Source organism: Equus caballus, chromosome 8 (genome assembly GCF_041296265.1).
Source record: "Equus caballus isolate H_3958 breed thoroughbred chromosome 8, TB-T2T, whole genome shotgun sequence".
Lineage (NCBI taxonomy): Eukaryota > Metazoa > Chordata > Mammalia > Perissodactyla > Equidae > Equus > Equus caballus.
This window is the reverse complement of record NC_091691.1, coordinates 12,306,214-12,319,943: the sequence shown is the minus strand read 5'-3', so window position 1 is coordinate 12,319,943 and position 13,730 is coordinate 12,306,214. Positions and strand designations below refer to the sequence as shown.

The window sequence follows — 13,730 nt, the reverse complement described above, 5'->3', positions numbered from 1 at the left end:
CTGCTGAGATGAGGATGTAAATCCATTTTCTCCCAGTTGTGTGTGAATTGGCTTTGAGGGGTGGGGAACTTTGGGAATGTCTGGAACTTGAGAGGAATTTGTTTTTCTTTTTTTCAAGTCTTTTGGTTCTAAGAGGATAGAACTTGGAGTTGACCATTCCAGTCTATTTCTCCCAGGAATCTATGATTTTCTCTCTGATCCTGTCTCATTATCTTTTCTTTGCTTTTGTTCTGCTTGATACTTACTTTATTCAATGTCTCTTATAATTTTGAACAAATATGTTGCCCTTATGAACCTTGCCATTTAGCCTTTTTTCAGAGAGTTTTCTTTTTCTTCATTTTTTTCCTTGGTTCTGCCAATTCTAACTTCTCATTTCCCGTTTCGTACCCAGTTCTCTTTTGAGTATTTCTTATGTGAAGTTTTGTTTCTTCGTATCCACAAATGCTTTGTCAGGAACATTGAATTCAGTTCAGGATGTCATTTTACAGTGATCCTATGTTTGCTCATTGCTTTTGAGGGGAATTGTTTCATGAGCTGAACTCTTTGACTCTCGAGTTCTGGTTTTTTCTTGTGTCACCTTAGAACACCTGTCTGCTACATGATTTTCCCATTAACATGCTTAGGTTTACTGAACGAGAAACAAACATTCTATCTAGGAACGGATGAGTGATTGGTTTGGCTTAGTCCATTTCTTAGGTCTGGATCTCTCTCTTTGGTGCAAGTCATCTAAGAGACATGAGGTTTGGGGATAGGTGGGCTGTGTCTTCTGGATTTAGGGAATCTAGGGCCTGCAACGTCTCCTCTAGGCTGCCACGTGTGGCAGTCAACCCCGGCAGCTCCCGCTGGTTCTCCTTGCTGTGCCAGATGCCGTAGACAAAATACACCACAAGTCCTCTAAGGATGGTACAAGCCTGAGGGGCAGGTCCCAGCCCAGCTTCCCTGCTTGCCCTCCTCCTGCAGCCAACCCAGGGTCCCAGCCTGATCCCTACTCACCAATCAGCAGCCAGACGGAGAAGCGCAGCCAGGTCAGGGAGCTCAGATGTAGCATGAGGAAGACGTTGAGGAGGATGCTCGGGGCTGGAATCAGGGGCACCATGGGAACCTGAGGGGGCAAGGGCAGGGCTGCTGGGCTGCAGGGAAGGGCTCTGGGCCAGGGCCTGATTTCTTGGGAGTCCACAGAGACTTTCTTCACCTGTGGAGGTTCCAGAGACAAGGGCCCACTCGCCATGTAGAAAGAGGGGGATGGGGTACTGGCCGCCCCCACTCCGTGAACCCTGGTGTATCCTGCCACGGCAGAGGAGGAAGGGGCGGAGGGAGCTGGCTGGGCTGAGAGTGAGGGGTGCTGGCTGGAGGAAGTACCTGAAAGGCATCCTGCCGGCGCTGTTGCTGGTGGGCCCCCAGGACGAGGAGACTGAGCAGAAACACGACGGAGCTGAGCAGGAGCAGCAGGGTGTGGCCCCAGGGTGGGAGGTACAGGGCCGACTTCCCAAAGACCAGCACGCAGTCCAGAGTGATGGCTGACACCACCAGGACACGGAGTGCCCAGGCCACAGCGACTCCAGGTCTGCATCCACTCATGAAGCCAAGGAAGGGCCTCAGGGCTGGTCGCAGCTGCCCAGGCTCAGGGGCTGAGGGCTGCTCAGTGTCCTCCAGCCGTCTGTGTCCTGAGGAGTCCTCATACCCCTCAGCCACAGAGCCAGGGCTGACTGAGCCCAAGGGACTAGATGGAGGAGACTTTTGGAAGCGTAGCACAATAATGCTGGTGTTCACAACAGGGCGGGTGACCAGGGTGCCAATGGACAGGAACTGGATCAGTGCCTCAAGGTCCAGCAGCACCGCCAAGAGAGGCATGAGCAACCCGAACACCAGGATGCCCACTATGGGCACCTGTGTGCGAGGGTGCACACGGGTAAATACCTGGAAGAAGAGCCCGTCAGTGGCCATGGCATATACGATGCGTGGCACAGCAAAGAGAATGTTGAACAGGACAGTGGTCATGCCTATGGCAGAGGGTGGGAGACCAGTCAGCATGGTGGACAAGCCCACCTGTGGTCGCTGATCGGGGCCAGAGCATGGGTGGCCCCTTGGTAACAGGGGCATGAGTTTATCTGGGCTCTCAGAGTGAGCCTGAGTGTAGGTAGGGTACTGAACTGTTCCTCCCCACCACCCAGGAATGGGACAGCCCAGTTCAGGTGACAGACCCACTGGAGAATCTGATGAAGGCTGAGTCCTTCCACCAGGAAAGGACCTGGCAGCACATGCCCAGAACTGACATTCTGTGTACGATTGGGAGGGGTGGTGAGCAGGTCCCTCCCAAAAAGCCTGGGTGGCGAGTCTAATCACTAGCACCTTCCTGGGCCCAGGACACAACTGGGAACACAGGCCCAGATGGAGATGTCGTCTTGGGAGGCTATGGGCAGGGCCCCACCACCCTGTCCTCTCCCACCTTACCCAGAAGGGCCTCTTACCGCAGACAGCGCCAGCCGCCACGATGAAGCCCGCCCAGCTGTAGCCCCGCTGGTAGAAGGCATCAGCGAGTGCCCAGTCAGGGTCTAGGTTGTGCCTGGGCACCATGAGGGTGAGCACAGTGGAGGCGAGGATGTTAGTACCAGCCACCAGGCCAACTGAGATGGCGATGGCCATAGGCACAGCTCGCTTGGGGTTCTGGCCCTCCTCGCTGGAGGCAGCAATAGCGCCAAAGCCCACGAAGGCATAGAAGCAGGTGGCAGCACCAGCCATGATGCCAGAGAAGCCAAACGGCGCAAAGCCGCCCTCCTCAGTGCTCCAGTTCTCCGGATGGGCCAGGACAAACCTCAGGGTGACGATGAAGAGGATGACAACCAAGCTGATGGCAGAGAAGGTGCAGTTGAGCCAGGAAGAGATGTGGACTCCACAGTAGACAAATGCGGAGGCCAAAAGTATGACTCCAGCAGCCAAGAAGTCCGGGTACTGGGCCAGGAACGGCACCTGCCAGCTGCCCACATGGGCCATGGTGAAGCTGCGGATGCGGTGGCCGAAGATGGCGTCCAGGTGAGCTGCTCCAGGTGCGGGCCATGGCAATCCCACCAATGAGACACTGGATGAGCAATATCCAGCCAATGAGGAAGGCCCACAGTTCACCCATGAACACATAGGTGAACAAATAGGAAGCGCCCTTGCGGGGCACACGTGCTGCCAACTCCACGTAGCATAGGGCTGCCAGCAGGGAGGCCATGACAGCTACACTGAAAGACACGAGCACCGCAGGGCCGGCCATCTCCTTGGCCACAGTGCCCGTGAGCATGTAGAGGCCCAAGCCCATCGTAGCACCCATGCCCAGCAGGATCAGATCCAGCACTGTCAGGTGGCGCTGCTGCGACATCTCCGTGGTGGACTCCTCCAGTGGCTTCAGCCGGTTCAGCTTCTGGCAGAAGCGCGCCAGGCTGGCGGTGCTGGGCAGTCCCCAGGCCATGGTGGGCAGCTGAGAGGAGCACCAAGCCGGCTGCTGGCACCTACGAGGGCGAGAGAGGAGTGACAGGCTGCCCCGATGGATCCTGACCAGCCTTCAGTCATTGCTCTGACCCTGCCCTGAGGACCGAAGCGTTGAACCACTGGCTGCCCGGAGGGCTGGATGAGGCAGGGTCAGGGTCACAGGGAAGCATGGAGACTGCTTTGGCCTGCCTCCGGGGCAAGGGAGGGAGCCTGGTGGAGGGGGACCTGGGCATGTTTGGTAGGGGCCCTGAGGGTGGGGAGGGTGCCGCCCCAGGGAGCCCGGCTAGGAACCGCTCCAGTGGTCTGGGATCCCAGGGCAGGGTGGAAACCAGAGGCTTCCAGGGAGCTGGGCCAGGGCTCCAGGACCCAGAACACAAGTGACTCTGTGGCCCGGGGTGCAGTTAGAGATGTTCATCCCCCCATCCCCCACCCTGCCAGGCTGGTATATCAGCTCACCCCTCTGGGAGTGGGTGGCACCCTGGGTTCTGTGCCTGTCCCGGTACCCAGAGATGCCTCCGGAGTCAGTTCTGTAGTGCCACTGCCCACTGATACCAGATCCTTTGCCTTTTCTCTCACCTGAATCTGTCCCCATAAGCGTTGCTGTGACTCACCTGCTGTCACTGCCACGGTCCCTCTGTGCCGAGGGCCTGCCCAAACCCCTGAGCGCCAGATCCAGCACTGAGCCTTACGTCATGGTGACACAGGCATTCAGCCCACCCTACCAATACTTCACACGGTCAAGACCAGAGTTCCCCAGGTTCTAGGGAAGCCTAACTACTGTGCCTGGTTCACAGATAAGGACACCCAAGCCACCAGGTAACTGACTAGCCTAGGTCACTGGGGTGGTTTTAGGAGGCCTGTGGAGGTGAAGGTCCAAGTCAGGGAGTTGGGGGGGGGGTCTGGACCCCACCCGCTTTCCACTGCTGCAGACACCCTCCTTGATCCCTCATCCCAACACAGGTACTCCACCAGCTGGGCACCATCCAGGCCCCTCCACACTGGGAGCTGTGGGGCTGTCGGCGTCAGGCAAGACGCTGATAAGACGAGGGTATGAACCTGGCTGAGAGGCCCTGGGCAGCACCTGACCTCTGGGCACAATGGGATGGCAGTAAGCCACCCTGAACCGTTGACGAGGGAGTGCGCAGCTTTGGGGACTGTTCTGGGAATTGGCAGGACTCACGCTGGCTGTTCTGAGCTTGTAGCTGCACACGATGTTCTGAAAGGAGGCAAGCAGACTCCTGGGGATGACCTCCAGCTTGGGGCATCCCTAGGGCCCCTCAGACACCAATGACAGCCCTTTCTAGACAGGAGCACCTGTCAAGCCTGGGGGACCCTGGGGGACCCTAACGGCAGCTCCCCACTTGTGGATATCCGTGAGAAGTAGCGTGGACTGAGCATCTAGCCCATGCCAGTCCCCACATCACGGGAGGCAGATCACGGGTCTCATCACATGGCCATCAACCCCCCACCCCCCACCCCAGGCTGATTTATTCCTGGGGCTGAGGGGTCTTTGTCCTTCTGCTCTTTCCACTTCTTTGAAAGTGGAAAGGTTGGTGTGACAGGCTGTGAACTTGTTTACAGCAAAATGATGACAATCCGTGCCAGCAACGCACAACTGAAACAGATATCCTCTGCCCCAAGAACCCTCTCCATGTTGTCAGGTTTCTATGTGGTTTGTGGAATAGGACTTCAGGGGCACCTGCAGGCTGTCTGGCTCAGTGGGCTGCTGACAGGATGGTGGACTCCCAGACAAGATGGTGCCACTTAGAACACTCTGCCTTAGCCCGCCCCCTTGACCCCTTCTGATATTTGGCTGACATCGTCTCGAGCAACTTCTCAGGTGGGCTCCCACTTCCTGCAGGGATGACAGCTCCAGTACTTTGCTCTTGTGTGGCCTAGACATAACTGGGCCTTATCCTGAAATGCTTTCACAAAAATCCAGAAAAACGCATTTCAAACCAAGAGGCTTGTGCAATTTTATAACAGGAGCTCCCCCAACGCCTTGCTGATGACAACCTGAGAGCTGGTGTGCAGGCTTTCAGAGCACTGACTTTATCCACCCAGAGAGGGGCTCTCACCACACACCCCTTCACAGGCACCAACATCCAATGGATATCTGTGGCCAAGCATGGTTGATGCAGTAAACTGTAAACTTCAAGGGATATGGCTGGGCCAAACGCTGGACCCCACTGAGCAAGGCAGTTGCACAGAGCAACACCATGAAGATGCAGTGAAGAGAAAGCACTAAAAGATACATGAAAAACAAGAGAGAACACTTCCCACCTCATCCTACAAAGCCAGGATCACCCTGACACCAAACCCAACAAAGACATCACAGGAAAAGAAATCTACAAACCAACATCTTTTAGGAATAGAGAGGCACAATTGCTCAAGTGAATACCCGCAAATCAAATCCAGCAACATATATAAAAGGACCAAGTGGGATTTATTCCAAGAATGCAAGACTGATTGAACATGTGAAAATCAATCAATGTAGTATGCCACACTAATAGAACAAAGGACAAAAACCACCTGATCCTCTCAACAGACACAGAAAAAAAACAGTCAACACACCTGGAGTAGAAGGGACTGCCCTCAAACTGATGAAGACCATTTACGAAAACCCTTGGCTGCTGTGCTCAGTGGTGAGAGACTGAAAGCTTTCCATCTGATCGGGAACAACCTCGGGATGTCCTCTCACCACTTGTGCTCAACATTTTACTGGAGGCTCCGGACATGGCAACTAGGTGAGAGCATGAAATCAAAGGAATCCAGATTGGGAAGGAAGAAGTACGACGACCTCTAGCACAGATGACATGATCTTATGGAGGAAAATTCGAAAGAATCCACAGAAAAAATATTAGAACTGATAAACAAGTTCAGCAAAGGTGCAGCATACAGACTTGTATACAACAGACAATACACAATATAAAAATGTAGTGTATTTCTATACAGTAGCAATGAACTATCCAGACTTAAAATTAAGAAAACAATTCTGGTTATATAGTATCAAAAAGAATAAATTTTTGTACAAACATACCTTAGAATAAATTTAACAAAAGGAATACAAGACTTGTACACCGAAAACTACTAAACATCACTGAAAAAAATCTGAAGACGACCTAAATAAGTGGAAAGACATCCCACTTTCATGGACTGAAAAACTTAATATTGTCAAGATGGCAATACTCCCCAAATCGGTCTGCAGAATCAATGCAATGCCTATCAAACTCCCAGCTGCCTATTTTCCAGAAATTATCAAGCTGAGCCTAAAATTTAGATGCAGATACAAGGGATCCAGAATAGCCAAAACACTTTTGAAAAGGAACAAATTCGGAGGACTTACATGTTCTGATTTCTAAACTGACTACGAAAGCTACAGAAATTAAGATAGCGTGTTATTGAAGTAAAGACAGATAGAGATCAATGGAGTAGAACTGAGAGTCCCAAAATACGGCCATTCAATTTTGAAAATTTATGGTCAATTGTTTTTAAAAAATAGACTTCATTTTTTTAGAGCAGTTTTAGGTTCACACAACACTGAGCAGAAGATGGAGTTCCCATATACCTCGAGCCCCTACACATGCCCAGCATCCCCCACTATCAACATCCCCAACTAGATTGGCACATTTGTTATAACTGACGAACCTACACTGATACATCATGATCACATCAAGTCCGCTGTTTACTTAGGGTTCACTCTTAGTGGGTTTTGACAAATGTATAGTGACATATACATGTATACACTATTAGGCTATGCCCTAAAAATCCTCTGTGCTTCACCCATTCATCCCTCCCTCCCCACTAACACCTGGGAACCACTGATCTTTTTCTGTCTCCACAGTTTTCCCTTCCCAGAATGTCATATGGTTGCAACAGAATCATACAGCATGTAGCCTTTTCAGATTGGCGTTTTCCACTTAGTAATATGCATTTAAGGTTGTCTTATGTATTCTCACGGCTTGATACCTCCTTTCTTCTTAGTGCTGAGTAACGTTTCTTGTCTGGATGTACCAGAGTTTATCCATTCACCTACTGAGGGACATCTTGACTGCTCCCAAGTTTTAGTAATTATGAAGAAAGCTGCTGTAAATATCCACGTGCAGGTTTACTTGTGGACCTAAGTTTTAAACTCATTTGCATAAAAGCCAAGGAGTATGGTTGCTGAGTCACATGGTAAAAGGACGTTTCATTTCATAGAAACTGCCAAACTGTCTTCCCAACGACTGTACCATCTTGCACTCCCACCAGCGATGCATGAGCACTCCTGCTGCTCCACATCCTCAGCAACATTTAGCGTTGTCAGTGGATTGGATTTTTGCCACTCTAACAGGTGTGGAGTGGTGTCTCAGTGTTGTTTGAATTGGCAATTCCATAATGACATACGATATGGAGCATCTTTTCACAGGTTTATTGGCCAACTGTAAATCTTCTTTGGTGAGGTGTCTCTTGGGATCTTTTGCACATTTTTAACTGGGTTGTTAGTTTTCTTATTGTTGATTTTTAAGAGTTCTTTCTCTATTTTGAATAACAATCTTTTATCAGATATCTCTTTTACAAATATTTGTCCTAGTCTATGCCTTGTCTTCTCATTCTCTTGAAGACCAATTGAGTTTTTAGAAGAGTGCCTAAACAGTTCAATGGGGGAAACAATAGTCTTTTTAACACACTGTGCTGCGACAACTGGATATCCACATGCAAATGAATGAAGTCAGACTCCTACCTCACACCACACACACAAATTAACTCAAAATGGATCAGAGAACTAAATCTAAGAACCAAAACAATACACACATATCACAGGGATATTGCACGTTCAGCTGCAGACCATTGCAATAAAATGAATGCCCCAGTAAAGTGAACCACATGAAGTTTTTGATTTTCCACTGCAAATAAAAGTTATAATTACACTACACAGTAGTGTATTAGGTATGCAATAGCATTATATCTAACAAAAGAATGTACATACATTAATTAAAAAATACTTTATTGCTAAAAAATGCTAACCATCATCTGAACCTTACAACTGAACGAGTTGTAATCTTCTTGCTGGGGGAAGGTCTTGCCTCAATGTTGAGGGCTGCTGACTGATCAGGGTGGTGTTTGCTGAAGGTTGGGGTGGCTGTGGCTGATTCTTAAAATAAGACAACAGTGAAGTTTGCTGCAATTGACTCTTCCTTTCACGAACAATTTTTCTGTAGCATGCAATCTGGTTTGTTAGCATTTTAACCACACTAGAACTTCTTTCAAAATTGGAGACATCCTCTCAAACCCTGTCACTGCTTTATCAACTAAGTTTATCTAACATTCTAAATCCTTTCTTGTCATTTGAACAATCTTCACAGCATCTTCAGCAAGAGTAGATTCTATCTCAAGAAACCAATTTGTTTACTCATCCATCAGAAGCAACTCTTTATCTGTTAAAGTTTAATCATGAGATTGCAGCCATTCAGTCACATCCTCAGGCTCCACTTCTAATTCTAGTTCTCTTGCTCTGCCCCCCATATCTGCAGTTACTTCCTCCCCTGAAATCTTGAACCCTCAAAGTCATCCATGGGGGCTGGAATCAACTTCAAAACTCCTGTTAAGGTTGATATTTTGACCTCTTCCCATAAATCATGAATGTTCTTAATGGCATCTCGAATGGGAAATCCTTTCCAGAAGGTTTTCAATTCGCTTTGCCCAGATCCATCACAGGAATCACTATCTATGGCAGCTGCAGTCTTACGAAATGTATTTCTTAAATAAGAAGACTTGAAAGACAAAATTACTCCTCTATCCCTGATCAAAATGGGCATACAGGATGGAGGCTGTGCTAGCAGGCATGAAAACAACATTAATCTCACTGTGCATCTCCATCATAGCTGTTGGGCAACCAGGTACGTTCTCAATGAGTGGTAATATTTTGAAGGGAATCTTCTCTTCTGAGCAGTAGGTCTCAATAGTGGGCTTAAAACATTCAGTAAACCATGTTGTAAACAGACGGGCTGCCATGTAGGCTTTATTGTTCCATTTACCGAGCACAGGCACAGTAGATTCAGCACAATTCTTAAGGGCTCTAGGATTTTCAGAGTGGTCAATGAGCATTGGCTTCAACTTCAAGTCACCAGCTGCATTAGCCACTAACAAGAGTCAGCCTGTCCTCTGAAGCTGTGAAGCCAAGCATTGAATTCTCCTCTCTACCGATGAAAATCCTAGACGGCATCCTCTTCCAGAATAAGGCTGGTTTGTCTCCGCTGAAACTCTGTTGTTTAGAGCAGCCACCTTCACGAGTGATCTTAGCGAGATCTTCGCTGTAACTTGCTGCAGCTTCTCCATCAGCACTTGCTGCTTCACCTGGCACTTTCATGTCATGGAGATGGCTTCTCTCCTTAAACCTCATGAACCAACTTCTGCCAGCTTCATTCTTTTATTCTGCAGCTTCCTCATCTCTCTCAGGCTTCAGAGAATTGAAAAGAGTTAGGGGACTGCTCTGGATTAGGCTTTGCCTCAAGGGAATGTCATGGCTGGTTTGATTAGTGGGTTTGTGACAGAAGGCATCTCAAGCTCTGGAGGGACACCGGAGACACCGTTTTCACTACACCATCCTTACTGCCTATGCAACAAAGCTCTTTACTCTCTCTATTTTGGGGAGTGAGCATTTTGGATCATGAGAGCTACATCATCTGTGTCCTCCCAAGGGAGGTCTCCTGCATCCAGGGTAAAGATTTATTGTAAGCCTGGAAAGTTACCTCCAGGTCTTTCCTTAAAAAGGCTCATTGCATTGAATCACTAGTGGAATAAATACACAATTGGAGATCCCACTCATCAATGGCCAGATGACGCATCTTTTGATTTAGAAAAACTTCTATATTTGAAAAATATTTTAGAAAGCACTTATCACAAGCAGTTGTGTTACTGCTGTTTCAGGGAAGATCAAATTAAAAAGAAAACCCCCAAAAACATAATGGCTAGCCTGAGGGAATCTCTTAATAAACTGAAAGAAGTCAGACTTAGAACAAAAATTAAAAAGCAAATTAAATGAAAATCCTCCTTCTCCTCCCTCCTATACTCCCCTGGAACCCCAAGGCCCTGTCCCTGACTCCCCACAAGATCTTCTGGATCTCTGGGCCCCTGGCTTAACCTCCTCCTCTCAAGACTTAGCTCATCAGCCAGTTCCTCAGCCACTTCCCTTAGATCCTAAAACTCCAACTTCTCCATAAAGCATTCAGCTGCCCAGCATCACCTCCCTCTCTTTAGAAGACTTACAGGGGCACTCAGGCCTCACCTCCAAGCTAGGGGCACACAGGTCACCTGTGTAAATGCTGAAAGCCAGGAAGTGAATTCAGTAGAAGCAGCCAGGAGAGGCAGGAAGGCTGGCTTTGCTGTCCCTTATCCTCCTACTTCCCAGGGCTCTGTCATCTTCAGGCATTCCATGCAGGGTCCATTGTGGATGTATCCTGGACGTCCACTGCAGAGAATTCATGTCCCCTGGACAGCAGGTGATCTATTAAATTATGAAACTCTCCTGCCTCCACTGTCAGAAGAGCCTACGAAATTTGGAGAGGGATTAGAAAGTTAGTGGCTATTCATAACCCCACCCACAGAGACCTCTACTGGCTGCTAAGGGGGGTCCTTCCAGCCCAGGATTACACTGTAGTTGTCAGACAGGCCAGGCGGCCCCCTGGAGGAAACCCACTCTCATAGGGGAAAGAGGTGGCCAGACCCTGTCCCAGGCCCTCCTGCAAATGACCAGGAAGTGATTCTGCTAGAGGCTGATATTCAAGGTTTAACAGGAGTGATTTTAGAGGCATTTCCTCCTACAGTGAACTGGTCAAAAATTGAATCATGCACTCAGAATGAGGGGGAACATCCAAAAGCCCTTGTTGAACTTGTCATACAAACCTTTCAAAGTCACACTGCATTAAACCCAGAAGCCCCAGAGCACAGGAACCTCCTGATTTCTGCTTCAGCGGGAAATTTTCTTCCTCATATAAAACAACAAATTCCAAACAGTGTGGGTGGTTGGTCAGGGCAACGAGTAAGTGTAATAATGGAGGCTGCTACACAATTCTTTGAAAATAGTCAGCAGGAAAGTAAAAGACAAGGAATTAAAAGCAACTCTTCTGGCTTTACAACTTGGATCTTTAGAGAAGAAAAATGCAACCGAGAGTAAATTACAGCCCACTCAGAGGCCTCCCTACTTGCCTCCAGACAACTGGAGGTGTTGCAAGAAACCAGGGCATTGAAAACAGATCCTACTGCTCTTAAGAGAAGGGGAAGCTTAAAAAATACGCCCCTTTTAGGCCCCAGCACCTCCAGAAGGCTTGTTTTTCTCCTCCTGAGAGGCATTTTCCCCTAAATGATGGGGTCAGCCTATCCTCAGTTGCACCTGTGAGCCTACCATTAAACTAGAGGATGGGAACTGTATTTCTTAATTGACACTGGTGGGACTTCCTCTACTATCCCTTCAGAGGCTTATCCCTACCTCTCACCTCTGATTATATTCAAGCTGTTAAGAGTCTCCGGGCAGCCTATTTCATGGCCCATAGCTCAGCCCACTCCATCTTTAGGCCCAATTACACTCATCATGCCTTTGTAGTCTCCCACTGTTGACCAGCAAACCTTCTGGGCAGAAGTTTGTTATGTAAATTGAATGCCACTAGAAATTGTAATGAGAAAGGCATTTTTATCTCCCTGCCCTCAGACCACACTCCAAGTCTCCTATTTTCCTTGCTAGAAACGCATCCTGATATAAGAGGATGAGTCTTCAAAAGATGTCCCAATTAGTCTCTGGTCTACACATGCAAATGAAGTAGGATTCTTAGCATGCACATTACTAGGAAAAAGAATAAACTGTGTCCCTCAGTAGCCCAATACTCGCTCTCCAGAGATGCAGAGTGAAGATTTCAATCTATAACAGACTCTCTTTTGCAACGGGGTATATTCATTTTCACCTCCTCACCCTGTAATACTCCAATCTTGTGATAAATAAATGACAAACATATAGGATATACTGGAGTATATGAGGAGGCCATCTGGGTTAAAACTAATTCAGCCTCACCTTGTTTTACCAAAAGGGCCTGACATGGCCCAGTGAGCATGCACTGTATAAGTGATTTAAGTATTTACTATGTCCCAAAGACAAGAAAAGTGCCATTAAAGATAAGGATGTAACTTCCCCCACGTTGGCATTTCCTTAAAGATAAGCATCTCTCCCTAAACTAAGGATTGATTGCTGACCTGCTGTGCTCACCTTGTGACCACCCATCTTCCAACCGCAGACCCGCTGTGCTCACTGAATTGCTGTGCTGCCAAAGCAATCTCATGACTATCGTCAAACACTATATAACCACTCTGTACACCCCCACTTCTTTGGAGTGTTTGCTTCCTTTGTGAAAGGGCTCTCCTGGGCTATATGGTCCTCGGGGTTGGATCATCAACTTATTCCAATTTGGTATATAGATTGGTTATGGATGGATTATTTGCGTTGACACTGGCCAGTGAAAAAAGAAGGCAATTTTCACTCAGATGGGAACCAAATCTATAGATTTGTACAAGACCCCAGAGCCATAAAGTCTTTCATAGTTCCTCAGCATCCTTGGTCCTTGATACTGCTGCCATCTCGACCTCAGTTCTTGCTGACTGTTGACCCTTGCTCAGCTTTCTTTCCAACCCCTTTGCACCCTGATTCACAAGTTCTTTCTGCATTTACATTTACAGGGAGGCAATTAACGTGGACTCACCTCCCTCAGGGATATTGTGAGTCCTCTCATTATTTTCCGGAGTCCTTAAAGCTGACATGGATTCTGTACTCTCTACTCAAGGCTCCACTCCTGTTCGCTGTGTGGATAACCTTCCAGTCTGTAATGCAACTAAATAGGGAGCTCTTACAGAGCCCTCATTCTCCCGAAGGCACGAGCTGCTCGAGGCCATAAAGCCTCCAGGTCTAAATTTCAGTGGGTGCAAACGACTGCTACCTACTGGGACATGACATATCTCAAGGCATTCAGAAGCTACCCCTAAATGCCTTCAGTCCATTTTGTCCATCCTTCTACTCAAAACGAGAAAACAGCCACGTAAACGTCTAGGGGCAGCTGGTTACGGCCCCAGCGGATTCCTGATTCTGCAGCCCTTGCTAACCCTCTCTAAGTTCTTCTCCCAACTATCACCCCAGAGCCTATTTCCTGGCCTTCAGAGCCATTAAACTCCTTTGAAACCTTAAAATTAGGTTTGTCCAAACCCCTGGCTCTCGGCTCACCTACTTTTGACGACCTTTT

General features: G+C 48.4%; 1 protein-coding gene across 1 annotated transcript; it reads right to left on the bottom strand.

The window, feature by feature from the left end:
* Positions 1–97: 97 nt before the first annotated feature.
* On the bottom strand, positions 98–10,876 carry LOC106783457 (cationic amino acid transporter 4-like). The gene is given in 6 exon segments (XM_023646754.2): positions 98–892; positions 994–1,102; positions 1,360–2,000; positions 2,469–3,036; positions 3,038–3,491; positions 10,739–10,876. Coding segments are annotated over 5 exon segments (1,902 nt in total). The 5' UTR covers positions 3,452–3,491; positions 10,739–10,876; the 3' UTR covers positions 98–722.
* Positions 10,877–13,730: the final 2,854 nt, after the last annotated feature.